We start from the raw sequence: 16,549 nt of genomic DNA, 5'->3' as shown, positions 1-16,549 counted from the left end.
ATAGCTCTACAGCACAATGCACTCCTTCCATTTGAATATAATCATCTTTGGGCTCTAGGCTACGCGCAAAGCTCATTTTGGAACCATTTTTATCGGCCTGTATAAACGGATAGCGGCTTGGTCTTGCAGTGGTCCAATGCTCAATGAATACATCTATGTACCTATGTTTTAATAAGATACACATAACAGAGGAATCGAAAATTATAGCAATCTAATCAAATTCGCTCAATCTATATTCAACATGTTTACAGACATCTACAACTTCGCCAAAACATTGACCCCATTATCCCCACTGCCCTTGACAATCTCATCCTCCCAATAATTCGGGTTAAAAGTAATCCGATTCAGCGGATTCAACCGATGAGCACGATTGAAAAGATCCTCATAGACGCGACCATCATATCGGCCCAGCGCACTGTGATAAAGTCAGCCCTGCTTGATCCCCAATCTGTTCGAACGATAAACACTCACCTATCCAACAGATAATCCGGAATATTCCACGAATCGACGAGGTTCACAGCGTGGGGTCGAATTCGAGCCATGAGGTCTTGGACTCGACTAGGCAATGCGTCTAGATCTCCCTGCGAGACAGCGTTGCAGCGGAAGACTGGGAATCTGTTAGTTTTTCATCATTCGTGGGAAGTGTGGTTTAATTGACTTGCATTCATAGCCCTCGTTCTCCATGGTGTATAATGCGAACAAGCGGTACAGGTCCCATAGGGTGGCCTTCACGGGTGCTGAAAGGGTTGTATCGGTGGAAAGGGCTTCGAAGAAGGTCGAGACAATGATTGATTGAGATTGTGCTAATGTTTTCTTAGATGAGTGTAATTGCATAAATATTTCTGTATGTGGCTTACCTCGACTGAGTTTGTGAAGCTGGATGAGAAGGCTGTTCCAGTTCTGTTTCTTGAGAACTCTTTGTTCATAAGCTTCGTATGCCTGTTGACTGTCAGTTTCGCGCTGTTGTAGATATCTCGAGGGAGCTGTTGCTCAACTTACCAGAGCAGTAGCTCTCAACTCAAAGCTCTTGACAATATCCAGATCATTATTCAAGACATTATATGTCTGCTTTTCAGACGGACGACGCTTGTTGCGAACAAACTCCTTGAAGCGAGCATCGGTCTCATCCGTACTGGCACCCTCAGGCGATTGCACAGCAGCGGTCATCTTCTTGATCAAATATGCCGCAACCTGCTGCGTGATCATCCAATTATCGCCCTCCACAGTTGGCTTAGAGAGATAATCGCTATTGAGCTGGATCAAGCCGCTTCCACCGCCAAATCCGTGGCCACCCAGGGCACGTCTGCACGTCTCAATGCCATCCGCAGCAAGCGTGGTGCACAGACTCTTCAATCCGGAGGACATGCTGTGCATGTGAGCCAGAGAATTGAAATTGCCTTTTTCGACATCCTCGCGTGTGTTTTTGTAAATGGCTCGCATGGCAAGACCGGTATAGTGAAGTGCGAAGGCCGTTGCGAGCAGAGGTAAGATGCGGATTTGGACAGTTGGGTAGTCCAGGACGGACATCTCTGGACCCTTTTTGTCGCCATCTCGGTCTTGGAATTGGCGTCGGACGGTGGAGTAGCGCACTGCGATGGTGACTGCGCGTGCGAGGACGAGTCTGGCGTGTTGGACGATGTTCGCTCGTACAAAGGTCATTGAGCCATAGACCACGGCTGGCTGCTCTGGCTTGGTATAGATCCCTGTGTTGGGATCCAAGCTTGAGTAGCGGGAAAGCATAGCAGAATGTGGGACTCTATTGCTTCATTAGCTCTATTGAAACTTGTATGATGCGGATTTGGGACATACCTGAACTGATCAAACAGCATATACGCGTTATCCATAGTGGCATATCCATATTTCGGGCCGATATCTCCAACGACAATACCGTCCAATGGTTGATGTGTCTTCATGTCCCGCACCTGTACGATGAACGGATGAGGACCGTGCGAAACATATTGATCGGGGGAGCCAGGAACTGGGAGAAGCAGCTGTGCCACCACAATGGCGTGGTTGGCGACACGGCCCAAGCTACCGTTCCACCATTTGCTCGCCGTCAGAGTCGGGCTATGAATCACAAACTCCTTGGTCTGAGGATCCCATCGCGCCTCAAGCTCCAAGCCACGCACATTGCTGCCATGTCCCAATTCGGTCTGCGCATATGCGCCGATAATCTTCCAAGACTCGATGAGGGGCATCCAGTGTGCGCGCTGCTCTTCGTTGGCTTGTTCCCGGACGGTTACGATAAACATTTCCGTGTGCAGGTAGTAGGGGGAGACATCATCGATCAGGTATTCGGCCATCTTGTACTCGTCGTAGGTCCATTTGTGTTTCACGGTCAGTCGACGCACGAGCTTTGCGCGAGCAAGCCCCAGCTTGAACCTTTCCGGTCTGGATAGGTTTTGTTGCTTGGCTTTGGAGAACAGTGGCTCGCGCTGGACGATAGACAGAATCCGAGCTTGTCGCTCCAGGAAATCATCAGAAGAGAATAAATGTTGTCCAATTTCTTTGGGGGAGACATTGGATTGCTGGCGCTCGCGGGCTAGAGTTGTCGGGCCATCTGGCTGGCTTGGGCGAAGGTTATCTGTGAAGTCGGGCATTTTGACTAGTTCGTGGACTTTCGAACCCTGAAGTTGTGTGTTTGAATCATCTCCTATTTCCGGAACCTTTTCATAGATCATATACTCTCATCGAAATCGCCTCGGCTCAATCCATAGCTTCCTCAAAATCACCGAGTCCCGAATGCCGGTAGCTCCACCCCGCGGTTTTAATGTAGATCGCGGGGAAGTAGCCGAATAAACAGGGCATGGCAATCAATATCATTGGCTGCCGAGTCTAACGGAGTTGTTCCGACATGTATCTGGGTTTCTTATACCCCGAAACGGTGGCCGGGATAAGATGGTCGACCATCCCAGATCAGAGGCGAACATATCCTCAACATCTCTACAACTGTCAACATGGGAGACCGTACTCTGTTCATACCTCCCCATGTGGGAGAGAATGTGTTCCCGAATCTTCCCTTTTTCCACCGACTGCTACGTTATGCGCAACGCAGGCCTTCCCCCATTGCGGTTCGGGACCTCAATGCCGGCGTTGAAAAGACCTACCATGATCTGCTGTCGGATGTTTTAGCTCTTCGCAAGGTCTTGGAAAGTACAATCAGCCCTGAAGCTCGGCGTGATTTGCTTGCAGACAAAGAGGTGTATATTGGATTGCTTGCGCCGGGAGGGTATGAATATACCGTCGGCTTCATCGCGATTCTCGCGATCGGGGCAGCAATCGTACCCATGGGTAAGTCCTAGCCAGGTCAAGGAAAATTCAGGACTGACATATAGCAGCTGCCACAGTACCACCCGAAGAAGCCTGGTACTTCCTATCAAAAGCGCGATGTGTGGCTCTAGTAGCCGGCTCGGCCAGCGAACAAACCGCTCAGTCAACGATACGCTTTATGGGAGAAAGCAAGGGCATTCATATCCCCTGTATATCCCCAATCGCATCTCATTTTAGCCCAACTCTTGTCCCGGCGGATGAAATGGTCATCTCGTCGGACAAAGTTCCAGATATGAATGGGGCCGCACTGGTAATTTTCACTTCCGGGACGACAGGGCCTCCCAAGGGTGCTGTCCAACGTCGCAGTTATATCTCTGGCAGTGGCGAAGCCGATGCAGCTCACTACCAAATTACTGAGAAGGACACAGTGCTCCACCTTCTTCCAGTGCACCATGCCACTGGCGCGGGCTTGACTTTCCTTCCATTCCTTGCAGCCGGCGCATGCATCGAGTTCCGCAGCGGCAGCTTTGATGTAGCGTGGACCTGGGAGCGCTGGCGACAAGGAAGCTTGACCTTCTTCTCTGGTGTTCCAACCATATATATGCGCATGATGAGGTACTATGAAGAGAATATTGCCCATCAGGCACCTGAAGTGCGAGACCAGTATATCGCTGGTGCGCGTGAAATAAGGGTGATGATATGCGGTACCTCCGCACTTCCAGCACCAGTGCAGGATTTCTGGCACGAACTTCGAGACAAGCCTATTCTCACTCGGTATGGTGCGACGGAGTTTGGTGCAGTTATCAAGAATGAACTTGATTTCAATGGGACGCCGCCCAACAGTGTTGGTCGTGTTGCTGAGGCAGTATCGCTCAAACTCACCGACGAAGGCCAAGTATTACTGAAGTCCCCTTATATGTTCTCCAAGTAAGTTGTATCTGTATTGACACGTGGTTATTGCTTTCAACTGACACGCTGTGGTAGATACCTCTTCGACGAGAAAGCAACGGCCGACGCACACGACGAAGAGGGATACTTCAAAACGGGCGATATTGCTCGCCGCGAAGGGCAATACTATTTCATCTTGGGCCGTGCCTCAATCGATATCATCAAGTCGGGAGGGTACAAGATCTCTGCGTTGGACATTGAGCGTGAGATCATGGGTCTGGATTATGTTTCTGAGGTCATGGTCGTGGGCGTTGAAGATGAGGAGTTTGGTCAGCGGGTCGCTGCCACCGTTAGCCTCAAAAAGGATCAGAAGACCACCCGCAAGACTCTTACACTATCCGAGCTTCGAGAAGATCTGAGGAGCAAGATAGCTGGATATAAGATGCCAACTATACTTCGTGTGGTGCCAGACGAGCTGCCCAAATCGGCTACAGGAAAGGTGCAGAAGAAGATCTTGGGACCGCAGTTCTTTCCGCCCAACTATCAACAGCTGCCAGAAGTGCAGGTCTGGAGCAAAGAGAAGAAAGCGAAACTATAGAACTAAGAGATGACTGGTTTTTATAACAATTGGAAAAAAGAATAAAACCTAACTTGTCATTGCCAATATTGTTACGTCCTACATCTATCTAGGTATACATAACCCACCGAGTATCCAATTTCAAGAACTTGAGCGTCACCGGTTTTCATATACCAGTAGATGTAGCTGGTGTACTTCTTATAGAAAATCATTTGAACACTTCGTGAGAACGGAGACCCTTGGTAAGTTCACCTACACATGTATGTACACATATGGATATAAGATACTCCAATACATTCATATCTTCGCAGGTCGCTTTGCTATATCACAGACTTCACTATTCACTCAAATCTTCGCCTTAGCAGGAGCCGAAGTCACCCGACTATGAACATAACTGATCTGCTGGAATTTCTTCACAGCATCCCCCCAAAGCTCCTGGCGAAGCAAAGCATACACACTAGATCCACAACATCAGCAGAGGTTCTTCAACAGCTCTGAAGCAGATCAAAACTCACCCCATCTTCGCTTTAGGCGCCCACTTTGCCGCCAATTCCAACGCAACGTTCAGCATCTCCTCCGGCTCTGCCACAGCATCCACAACCCCATCCTCTAATGCTTGGGGTCCGGTCCACTTATGCGCTTCAAGCAGCATCTTGCGCGCAATTTGCGGGCGCAGCTTGAGACGAGGCAGTGAGCCAATCCCGTCGAAGTGCAGACCCAGGTTAACAGGTGGCATAGAGATGAAGCCGCGGCGGGAATTCATGACTCGGTAGTCATGGGCCAGGGCGAGTGGACAGGCACCTCCAAAGGTGTGTCCGGTTAAGAGAGCGATTGTTGGGAATGGGAAGTCGAGGATTGTGTGGATGAGCTGATTTCACGCTGTTAGCTGGGTGGTATATCTGATATGCTAGCGTGTCTCTTATGGAGCAGCTATTCGAGAAATTCGCCTTACAGGATAGAATCCATCTGTATTTGCGAATGGGTTTGCTTCTGTTTCATCCAGATCCAGTCCCTAGGGATATTGTATTAGCGCTTCCGATGTCTATTTCTTGGGATGCATCTCATGTACAGTGCACCAGAATTTGGCATCGTTCCCCCGTGTGATTACTGCGCCTTCTGAGTCAGTGCCCAGAATTTTTTCTACTGTTCAGTAGGCCCGAATCATCTCCTGGCAGTACCATGTAGTCAACCGGTTCTCCGGGGCTTTCTGCATGGTCAGGACGAATACATTTCCGTGTCTCTCGAGGGAGAGATTTTGGAAGGTTGGAATTTCGGTCATGTTTGCGATTGTATCAGAATATTGTATCAGAATTGGGCAGATGTCAATCTGGTGTATATTCGAGCTTGACAACTTCTGTATGAACTTGGGCTTGTAGATCCCCCAATTTCCCCGCATTTTCGCGTCCCCAGGTTTCTGTTGCCGAAATGCACCGAGTGCCGAAGTCGTGAGAATTTGGGAAAAGGAAATAAACGAAAGCCCGAATATCCGGATATTCGATGAGCGGGCTATCTATGGATGGTCTATTGGAGCCTCGAATCACCGGTTGTACATAGTCAACCCCTCTTTACCATGAAATTTCGCCATTCCATTCTAAGTCCTTGAACAGCCAATCCCCCATGCCCTGATACTGGTTGTGAAAAGAATTCCCTGAGAGCTCGTGTGGTATATCTCCCATAGTAAATCCTGCGTTTGGATCTAAGATTGTCGTAAGCGGTCTGTAATCATCCGAAGAGATGGCATCCGGTGCCCGGGATTCGGTCCAATTCTCTATAGCCAGACCCCCGGCTGCCAGAGAAGAAGTAGTTCTCTCATTAGATCCCCCGGCTTGTCCGATATCTACGAAGCACGACCAAGCCCAAGAGAGATCCGGGCCAAGCCCTTCAAAAAATTGTAGGTGCTCCCTAGAGAGCGTCGCCGGTGACATTTCGTCTGTTGTCAATGTGCTCCGCTGTTGCTCAGCAATGCTCTTCAGAGCTCTTAGACTTCCTTTAGCGGATGACCAGCGTTTTGCGAGTTCCTCCAGAGCCAAATAAATGCTTTCCAAGTTGGCTGCTATTTTCCCCCGGTGTGCTGGGATGTTCCTACACGAGAGAAGCCCAATTCCAGCAGCCAGAAGGTGGAATGTGAATATTGGGCCCAAAAATTGGATCTCATCTCGAGCAAGGAAGTCTTCAAATATTCCTGCCATAAAGGAGGATGCTAACAGGACTGCGGCTGAAGAAGATTCTCCAGGGTTAGGTCGACACATGATGGCAAGGCAGGTGAAATAAGGCATGTGAAGCTGACGCGCTTCAAAGTTGTAAGGGGCCAATGTTTTTTGAGTTGATGTATTTTCTGATGTACTTGTGCTGCGAAACAAGCGGAGTGAGGATGGAAGTTCTCGTGTCCATCGATAGAGGCGATTCTCAAGATTCTGTCGAACCTGGCGTGTGAGCGTCTTCCGACGACAGTACTCGGTGAGATGACCCAGGATAGAGCTGATCTCAACGTATGCGATGAATAGTGCGGCGTTCGAGCTTGAATCGTGGAAGTCTTCTGGAGACAACGGTGCCACCTCACAGTCCTCCATATCCACTGCTAGTGGGCGACCTTGCCCTGCAGAAATACAACAATCTCTAGCCTGTCTGGTCTCAGTGTTGATCGATACTATTCGAGCCCATTTTCAACTTACAAATAGAGTCCACCATAGCCTACGCCTCAGGGCGGCATCTCTCTTATTTGTCGGCTCCTTATGCAATCCAATCTGATGAGCCAAACCAACCCCTACGTATCGCCAGAATCCACTTGTATTAGTGGATACATGCTCAGGCCCTTCCGGGTTATACCAATGCAAAATGCACACTGCTGCGACAACGGTGACTGGGTTTTTCTCGTACCCTGACCAGAACAATGCTTTTGCGCGACGATAGAACTGGTGCAAGGATGCGTACGCAGTCACAGCCGGCGCAGAGGTGACTCGACTTGCCGCAACAAAGATAGACTGGAGAAGTAGAATTGACGGCTTCTGGGAACCATTTTCTTCTAGCCAGCTTCGCTCAATGATTGGCATCCATGGTGAACATCGTTCGATGAAGGTGTTGATCAATCCTTCTCGGATAGCTCGTGGTGGGAGGTCAAATGCGCCCTGCAGCCTGAGTAGTTGAAGGTCGTCCTCTGTCGGTCCATCTGCACCTCCTTCTGGATATGATCTAGCTTGATCTTCATTGATCGCCACGGTATCTTCGAAATACCGGGAGCGTGCCATAAAACTTAATGTTGGAGCGGAGGAGTATGGATTGGAGTCCGGTGTGATCGCTGCTGCATGATCTACAGTACCAGCTCTCTCCTGGCTTATGTCGCGGCCCTGGCTCTGATCCTGATGATCATCGGGGCTTGTCAAGGGGGATCTAACAGTGCCAGTAGGACTGAAGTTGTTCGGCCCCTCTCCCCAAGCCACCCGTCTCCTTCGGACCGCTTCTGCGTTATTGGCACCGTCATCAGCATTGCTGTGGGCTCTTTTCCTCTTGCGCTCCCGCCGACTAAATAGAAGTTAAAACGTCAAATCTTTCATATTGTCTTACATCCCAGTATACTTACAAGCAAGGCCATTGATGCCGTTGACAATTCACACATACATCAGGATTCCCGTTGAAGATACACCGAACCTAGAGAGATCAGTACGGCTTCGATCCTACTAGATACCACTCTCGTACCTTCTTTTTGTTACAAGCAACACATGCTGTGGGTGCGCGTAGTGGTGGAGGACTGAAATCGTTCATTTTTGTCGCATCAAAAGCAGACTCCAGGCGCGAGACCCTGGAAAGTTGGGGACAATCTGGGCCGTGGGTCTCTTCCCCGCGGCGGAATCCGGGCTGGCTTTTACCGAAGCTCCGAGTTCTTGATGCTTGAAAACTGTAGAAATACATGCCAGTGAACTAGGATCATACCAAAAATGCAAGATTATGACTTCGAAAGCCAATGGGGTATCTATTAATGCTGAAAATTGTACATAGTTCTCATGCCCAGCCTGCCAGCGTCCAACTCGACCGATCACCACCAGATCTCAGCCCCGATCGACGATCAGGAACAGGATGGTCGATGTCTCGAGTAGCTCCAGCGAGTCCATGCTGTAGGAACTTCTCTCGTTCAATCTCTACCATCCCGCGGATTTTCAGGCTAGTTGTCAGGCTCGCACCCGCCCATGCGCCAAGAGATTCGACTTCACGCAAGATTCCTTGGATAGGAACTGGGATCTCTTTGTTTTGTTTACGCAGCTTTTGCTCCACGAAGTCAATCTCTGGTACTTCTTTGGAAGGATCGGATGGTTCCTCGTCAGTGGATGGCGCTTCTCCGTTGCTTGTAGGAGGTTTCGGTTCGCTGGGTGGTTTCTGAGCCGAAAGTCTCAACTCCTCCAATCGCTGTCGCTGTCGCTCGAGTGCCTTGCCTCGAACTGGACTCCATCCATGACGCGCAATCAAGAGTGAGACTTCTTTGAGAACACGCTGCCGCAGCCCAGGAATTCGAGAACCTCCGCCCACAAAAATGATACGAGACATGCATGTTCCACGTGCGTCAGGGTACAATGAAAGAAGGGTATTGTAGACAAGTAAAGGCAAAGACTTCTCTTCGTCATCCAGCTCATATTCCGGGATGCCTGTCGCAAATAACACCTTCTCGGCGGGTTCGGCGAGACGGGAAAACGGCACGTCCATGTATTCTTCGTCCGGGTTGGCTGGTGAAGGAATTGACAATTTCTGGTCGGATTCTTCTGCCAAATTATCGTCTTCTGTCTGCAGTTTGCACCAGGCAAATCGACTAATCACTTCTTCGCAGTACGCGAACCCAACAGAAATCTTATCTTCGGCCTCCGGATCGCGATCCCCTTCGGAAGCCAAACCAGTGAGGAGCAGCCCCATTTCCTGCATCAAATGCTTCATAGACCGTGTCGTTCTCTTCGTAGTCATCTCTCGGTATTCGTAGATCGCAGTGGCAGTTGTCTCGGCCCAGCCAATGTCAATTACCAAAGCTGACCGCAATCCAGCTGCCATTGCTGACATGGTCGCACTGGACAGAAGAGTGACACTCGGGAAGCGCCAGCGACTAAAGAGCGTCGACAGCAGTGAGGATAGCAATGGGTGTGGCATAAGAGATGGCAGAACAAGAACCAAGCGAGATGTGCCTGCATCCGTCAACAGGAACTGGTTGTATGTTTCCCGAAACGCACGCTCGATCTTGTCCTCAACTAGGCCAAGATCAACCTCTCGTGAGTCCAGCCGCCACAATTCATATGCCTGTGTCCATTCCTCCACATCGACGGGTTGCGGTAGTCGTGCAGCCCCAATGCTACCCTGCATCCATCCTCGATAGTCCCCCGCTCTCCTCGACTCTTCAGGTCCAAAGCCAACCACACATGCAGGAGCACTGTTTCCTTCAAACCCTGCGCGTAGCCATCGTGCACCTATCTCAAAGATGATCGCATCGTCTTCATTTCGAAAGGAGGAACCCGGCGACGTGTTGCTGGTGAACGAGGTGTTTCCTGAACGTGTCTGTGGTGTATGGGGGGAGGCAGGCCGTGCTGTTTGGCTATGGCGTAGACTAGATGTTGCTGAGTGGCGTTTGCTAGCACTCATGGAGGTTGTATCGCTCGCCATGGTGCTTGATTCTTGGACGCGTTACTCTTCTCGGAGCAACAGCAGTCCGCGGGGTTCGTAGTGACAACTGTTTTATTCACCAGCATACGAAGTGGGGGTTTGACCCCATTGGAATGCAGTTGTGCACAAAGGTAAAATTAACCAAAAGTGAGATCTATAGGCTTCATGGGGGGAGATTGAAGCTCGGCCTGGGTAGACACGGATCTACATCGGGCCGTCTTTATTGACATCCAGACCATTACAGTTCTACCGCAAAAGTTTCCGTACGACCCGCACCCCATCAAATATATATCTCCCATTTTTGATTTTAGCAAATCGAACCTGCTAACTTCAATTAAATACTATACCCCCAATTTATATAGTAAAATTATATAAAAATATATATTAGATAGGCAATTGGACATAGTATTTAATTTATATTTTTAATATTTAGTATACCACCCATTTGCCTCAATTACTGCCTCAACCCTGCGCCCCATGCTCGAAATCAACCCATCAAAGTAATCCTGGCCTAGCATCGCCCATGCAGCATGAATTAACTCTTCGAAATGATGAATCAGATCTTCTTTGGGACCTTCAAATTTATCAAGGTCCGGATCAAGGCGGTCGATCATTTCTTTAAGTTTTGCCCATGCATGTTCAATAGGGTTCAAATCAGGTGAGTACGGCGGCCACACCATCGTCTCAATTCCATTCTCCCACAACCAATCACGAATAATATGCGCAGTATGGATTGGAGCATTATCGTGCATAAAGATTCGCGTCGAATCCATACAAATTTGGGGTAAATTCTCCTCGAGAACCTCGCGATACGAGAACCTTGAGTATCCGTTGCGTGCTGACTCCGAGTCACGATTCATTTGGAATAAATCGGAGCAACCACCACCGAATATTGCTCCCTAAATCATAATTGAGATATTTTTCGACTTCGAGTATGTGGTAATATGTTCTTTTTTCCATTTTTTATTTCGGTGGTTGATGAAAAAGACCTAACGGTAACGCTTCCCTTTCCCGATTTTAATAGAGCATTCATCGGACTAAACAATCTTCTTCTAGTCATCCCACGTCCAATTTCGTCGCTCCAAAGCCTAATTAAGGCGTAGCTCGGCGTGTTCCGGTTTTAAATATAGTCTTTTTTTCGCTTTCCAATGTCCGTAGCCCGAGGCTTTGACCATTCGAAGAAGGGTATCGTCGGAAGCAGTTAAGCCACTTTGTTCGCGGATTTCTTGATAGGTAATAAAGGGATCGTTTCGAATCAATCGAATAACCATAGAACGGTCATCTGCTGATAAAATCGAGGGGCGACCGACGCGGTTTTGATTATTGCCTTCGTGTCGGAGAGGTTCTTTCTCGAGGGTATACTGAATTGTGGATTTGGATAAACTGAAGTGCTGGGCAATTTTCGCGATTGACAGGCCTAGCTGGGCTTGACCAAAGATCTGACCCCGGAGATAGGGAGATAGCTCATTTCCCTTTATCCTATTAGAATTAATAGGACGTAGAGGGGTCCTGGGAACCATGGTGAATTTTTAAAAACCATGGGTTGGGAGAAGACGCGGGTCAAAAATGTAATTATTCGCGAAAAACGCGGGTGTGGACCCCCGACCGTACGGAAACTTTTGCGGAGGGACTGTAACTTCCTTCTCCTCCCTTGACGAAAACAAGCAAAGCATTTTTCTAACCATATGAGCGCTACATCTATTTTTTGATCTGTTATATTGGTACAGCTTGCGGTCAGCTCCATGGGTATTCCTGGGTAAGTAGGATCGTCCTTGCGTTTTGCGGGTTCACAGGCATATATATCGAGGCGGGTCCTGACCGCAAGTTCAGTTTTCCAGCGGTCATAGAAATAGCTGAGACGCGTTTTTCCATTTTCTGATTCAAACTCGCTAACCTTCTCTAGGCTCATCAATGCAATTGGCCCGGGAGAGCGTATCTCTCTGGCCAAGCTGGCTGTAACCCACCTGGAGCGGACAGCAAGGCCGATTCGTATTGCCGTCGACATCTCAATTTGGCTGTTTCAAGTGCAAGCAGGTCGGGGCGGGAAAAACCCAGAATTGCGCACCTTATTTTTTCGACTATTGAAATTACTTGCATTACCTATTCACCCACTTTTTGTCTATGACGGACCGCAAAAACCCGCTTTCAAGAGAGGCAAAGCGGTATCACCACGTAGTTACGGCAGTGCACCGATCATCAGACGCTCCAAGGAACTCATTGAACGATTCAGATTTCCGTGTCACGATGCCCCGGGAGAGGCAGAAGCTGAATGCGCAAGGCTGCAGCAGGCAGGTATCGTGGATGCTGTTATGAGCAACGATGTTGATGCATTGATGTTTGGATCGTCCTTGACAGTCATGAACTATTCAAAAGAGAGCGGCACTGGCACTTCTTCTGCCACTCATGTCACCTGTTATGCGATGGGACAAGATGGACATCCCTCAAATATACCTCTTGACCGACCTGGGATGATTCTATTCGCAATGCTCAGTGGAGGAGACTATCTACCATCTGGTATTCCGAAATGTGGCAGTAAGCTCGCTGCGGAAATTGCCAAGGCTGGATTCGGTGAAGGTTTACAAACGCTTGCGTCGCAATCGGATGTGGACACTGGATTGCAAGAGTGGAGAGAACGACTCCAATGTGAACTTTCAGAGAACATCAACGGCTACTTTGCGACAAAACATCGGGCAGTTAAAATCCCAGATTCGTTCCCAGATCGAACAATTCTCGAGTATTATGTCCGGCCGAAAGTTTCCAGCGACGAAGAAATGTCCAAGTTGAAGACAAAGCTCAAAGATGCCTGGGACAGGGATATCGATCCCATGGCGATCAGAACATTTGCTGCAGACCATTTCGAATGGAAGTATCAATCGGGGGCAAAGAAATTGATCAAATTGCTGGCTGAGCCTCTTGTCTCGTACAGACTGCGTCTCCAAAGACCTGTTCTAGGCGTTCCTCCTGGGTTTTCCTTTGTACCCGATCTTCCACCCACCATGCAAAAGGTGTATCGAACCAGAACAAGCTTCGGCAAAGATGCAATGCCAGAACTCCAGCTAGATATGCTACCCGCAGATATTGTTGGGTTGGATTTCCTCGCTGAAAAATCAAACCCACCGCTTCCGACGCATGACACAATGGCAACTCAGACACAGGAGGGCGAGGAAGAGGACGACGCAGAGATAGCTGCTGGATCACCTACTCCAACGCCATCGAAAACTCGGGTAGCAAACCGATTTGATCCTCTCTCTATCGAAAAATTTTGGGTTTTTGAGACTGTGGTAAAGCTCGGTGCCCCTGCACTCGTGGAAAAGTGGGAGAAAGAGCTGGCTGAAAAAGCCGAGAAAGCCGAGAAAGCCGCACAAGCCGCGGCCAAGAAGAAGACCAGTACTCGACGCACTGCTCCCAGGAAAAAGGGGCAGATAGATGCGGGTATGAAAAGGGGAAGCATCCTGAAATACGGTACTCTGACGAAAGAGAAGCCAGAAATTCCAGCAAGTAAACAGGCGCACTTGTTGGAAGCCGCTACTTCTAATCATTCAAGCAACCCTCTCTCGCGGCTTGTTTCAGGTTCTGGTTCTACTTCGCCAATATTTGTGGATCAGGAGGACGATCCCTTCTCCTCGCCGAGCATGTATGATCAGCAGAGACCCTCACCAACTATGCATCGCATCTCCAGAGAGATTGACGATCTTCTCGAACCCTTCTCTTCGATGTGCAGCTTATCTCCTTCTGCCAATATCAAACGTCACCCAGTGGCGAATCAGCCCCGCGTTAGATCAAGGCGCACAGCTTTGGGTACTGGTGGATTTGATATTGAAGAATCGGATGCACTGGATATGGATATCGGATACTCTCCATCTCGTCCGGAGACCCCTCAAGGACTCAGGATCAGCTACTCAGTCTCCGACGTCTATAAGGCCGAAGGTTATTCAGAGAAGCTTTTAGCAAAAAGTTTGGTAACCCTGCCCTCTCCGTTCAGAAAGACTCAATCCAAGCCAAAGAAAATCCCCAGGAGGCAATGCGAAGAGGGACGCGAGGTCGAGTATATCGAAAAAGCCATCGAGTCCCTTGACCTGACATGCGAATCCGCCACTAGCCGATATGAAGAACTGGCGACTCGCTCATTATGTCAACCCTCAACGAAGAAGCCACCGCCATCACCAAAAGCCCGGACTCGTTCCTTCAAGGCCGAGGTCATCAGACCATCCAAGTCTACTGGACAAGCAAATCCCAATCCCGGGCCCAAGCCCAAGCATGGTGTGCCGTTGAGCACGAGGACCTGCGAAAATAATGACATCAACGAAGTACATAAGTCTCCCAAGAAGTCAAAGGAGACGAAGAACAAATCCCCAAAACCTAAGACCCCGGAATACTTGGAGAATATTGTTTTGCATGATGGTTTTTGGTCCATCGAGGAGTCTTCTGAACAAGATTCTGGCCAAGTGTCGAATGTCGATAGCCGGCGTGCAGTTCACAAGCAAAGCCAAACCGGCAAGAAGAAACGGATATCTCGTGTCAGTATCCTCGACCTCAGTTAATGCCTTTTTATACCCTTACTTCATTTTTCAGATTTGAACCTGTTGTTTAGCGTGAATGTGATTTTTTGAATAAGAGCATATGTTGCGCTCCTGCGCAACATTGATGTCGGAAATACACATGTCAATTACTTTGTCCAAATTGAGTCAAGTTGATCTATCAAGAATTCTGGTTGGCGAGTACAAATGTAGGCTGTAAGTGGTGTCTATGAGTAGGATGACCACATGCATGTATGTACCCCGGTATCTAAACAAAAAGTACAAAAGCGAAGTGCAGGAGGTACATGTACCCATGCAAAATATAAGCCAAAACAAGTAGAGATTGAAGAAAAGAGAATATCCAGAATGGACAAGACGTCGGTCTGCCACTATCTAAGCAAGAATAGAAACATTGATGCAACGCAATGCCCGAAAGTAGAAAAGAAAGGAAGAAACCTGTTCAAACATTAAAAGACCAGAATGTAAGTATTAAGAAAAAGGAAAAGGCGGTGTTGTCCATGCACCGATAAGTCAGGGGTCTATCATGTACCCATCTACCCAAAGACCTTGAGGAATCCCCAGAGGCCAACTCCACTCAGGACGGGGATGGTCAGGTTGTCATCCCAGCCCCAGATATCGATGAACTCGCTGCCAGCGGCGACAATGCCAGAGACGACGCTCATGACGCCCAGAGCCAAAGGACCAGTGATGACGGCAGAGTCACTAGGCTCCCAGCCCAGAAGACCGCGAACACAATTCGGGAGCAGATTCAAGCGCCCTGTGAACATAAAGGCGTCTTCCGGGTCATTGGGGAAAGTACCGATGTAAGGCACAAACCAGCCCCAGAATGCAGCGGCGGTAGCAACACCCACGAACCAAGCGGCCAGGGTACCAGCCAAGCTCTTGCCGGGCCGCAGACGGGGGGTGTAGCGGCCCCACAAACGACCGAATGTTGAGGCGGCGGTGTCACACCAGCTAAGGAGTAGCACGCCCATAACACCGACATCCTTGGGGAAGAATCGGAGGACAACATACGCTCCGAGGAGGTACCAGATGACGCCATTGTAGCCGGTGACCTCAGTTTCGCGCATGAGGGCGCCCATGCATCGAATGTAGAACTTATTGAACTTCTCGGACCGGTGGCGAATCAAGTCCGTTGCCGCAATAGGCACCAAGGCAGTGAATAGTACTGGAGTAATTTGTAGGCTTTGCACACCCTTGGTGTATAGCGACAAAGTCAAGAACCCAATTGACACATGCAAGAGCTTGCGCGGGATTTCATGGCGGTGGATGAAGCTGCGGTAGCGAGAGTGGAGGGGAATCAGCCCGAGTGGAGATGGTGACCGTGACAAGTCGCGTAGGGCATCTGGGATGCTTGATGGGGACAGATAATCTTTTGAGGCAGTGCCGTTTGCCGAGTGCGGCGGCGAGGCGGGTATCTTGGGGTTTGATCGGCGGTTGCGCGCCGAGGGTGATGTGGGGGATCTTGATGTTCGCGCTGAACTCGAGCTTTCTCCTGAGGCTTCCGGCTGACGCTGGCGACGTGCTGCAGACCGTGTTACTGGCGCATAATATCCATCACGTGTTTCTGATGGATCCGATACAGAAGGGGTCGGTGATATCACGCGAGGTGTCGCTGGTGCCGCATTTGGGGAAGACATGCTGG

At 49.4% G+C, this 16,549-nt stretch overlaps 7 protein-coding genes across 7 annotated transcripts; 2 read left to right on the top strand and 5 right to left on the bottom strand.

Moving 5' to 3' along the window:
• Positions 1 to 255: 255 nt before the first annotated feature.
• Positions 256 to 2,600, bottom strand: N7457_000527 (uncharacterized protein; the record flags this gene model as incomplete). Its single annotated transcript, XM_057171595.1, has 6 exons — positions 256 to 415; positions 472 to 615; positions 659 to 803; positions 858 to 939; positions 1,000 to 1,756; positions 1,810 to 2,600. 6 exons carry the CDS (start codon positions 2,598 to 2,600, stop codon positions 256 to 258), a joined length of 2,079 nt encoding a protein of 692 aa, XP_057035498.1.
• Positions 2,601 to 2,957: 357 nt separating this feature from the next.
• N7457_000526 (uncharacterized protein) lies at positions 2,958 to 4,756 on the top strand (the record flags this gene model as incomplete). Its single annotated transcript, XM_057171594.1, has 3 exons — positions 2,958 to 3,291; positions 3,339 to 4,197; positions 4,255 to 4,756. 3 exons carry the CDS (start codon positions 2,958 to 2,960, stop codon positions 4,754 to 4,756), a joined length of 1,695 nt encoding a protein of 564 aa, XP_057035497.1.
• Positions 4,757 to 5,080: 324 nt separating this feature from the next.
• On the bottom strand, positions 5,081 to 6,014 carry N7457_000525 (enoyl-CoA hydratase/isomerase family protein; the record flags this gene model as incomplete). Its single annotated transcript, XM_057171593.1, has 4 exons — positions 5,081 to 5,192; positions 5,251 to 5,603; positions 5,688 to 5,747; positions 5,964 to 6,014. 4 exons carry the CDS (start codon positions 6,012 to 6,014, stop codon positions 5,081 to 5,083), a joined length of 576 nt encoding a protein of 191 aa, XP_057035496.1.
• Positions 6,015 to 6,300: 286 nt separating this feature from the next.
• Positions 6,301 to 8,494, bottom strand: N7457_000524 (Transcription factor; the record flags this gene model as incomplete). Its single annotated transcript, XM_057171592.1, has 4 exons — positions 6,301 to 7,356; positions 7,408 to 8,254; positions 8,313 to 8,380; positions 8,429 to 8,494. The coding sequence occupies 4 exons, from the start codon at positions 8,492 to 8,494 to the stop codon at positions 6,301 to 6,303; spliced, it is 2,037 nt and encodes a 678-aa protein (XP_057035495.1).
• Positions 8,495 to 8,731: 237 nt separating this feature from the next.
• N7457_000523 (putative actin-related protein RO7) lies at positions 8,732 to 10,366 on the bottom strand (the record flags this gene model as incomplete). The annotated part of the gene is made up of 1 exon (XM_057171591.1): positions 8,732 to 10,366. One exon carries the CDS (start codon positions 10,364 to 10,366, stop codon positions 8,732 to 8,734), a length of 1,635 nt encoding a protein of 544 aa, XP_057035494.1.
• A 1,742-nt stretch (positions 10,367 to 12,108) lies between these two features.
• On the top strand, positions 12,109 to 14,907 carry N7457_000522 (crossover junction endodeoxyribonuclease; the record flags this gene model as incomplete). The annotated part of the gene is made up of 2 exons (XM_057171590.1): positions 12,109 to 12,122; positions 12,270 to 14,907. 2 exons carry the CDS (start codon positions 12,109 to 12,111, stop codon positions 14,905 to 14,907), a joined length of 2,652 nt encoding a protein of 883 aa, XP_057035493.1.
• Positions 14,908 to 15,437: 530 nt separating this feature from the next.
• Positions 15,438 to 16,544, bottom strand: N7457_000521 (diacylglycerol/polyprenol kinase family protein; the record flags this gene model as incomplete). Its single annotated transcript, XM_057171589.1, has 1 exon — positions 15,438 to 16,544. The coding sequence occupies one exon, from the start codon at positions 16,542 to 16,544 to the stop codon at positions 15,438 to 15,440; it is 1,107 nt and encodes a 368-aa protein (XP_057035492.1).
• Positions 16,545 to 16,549: the final 5 nt, after the last annotated feature.

Source organism: Penicillium paradoxum (genome assembly GCF_028828445.1).
Source record: "Penicillium paradoxum strain IBT 22861 chromosome Unknown utg000002l_segment0_segment0, whole genome shotgun sequence".
Lineage (NCBI taxonomy): Eukaryota > Fungi > Ascomycota > Eurotiomycetes > Eurotiales > Aspergillaceae > Penicillium > Penicillium paradoxum.
Note: the sequence above shows the minus strand (reverse complement) of the source record. Positions and strands in the feature narration are given on the sequence as shown.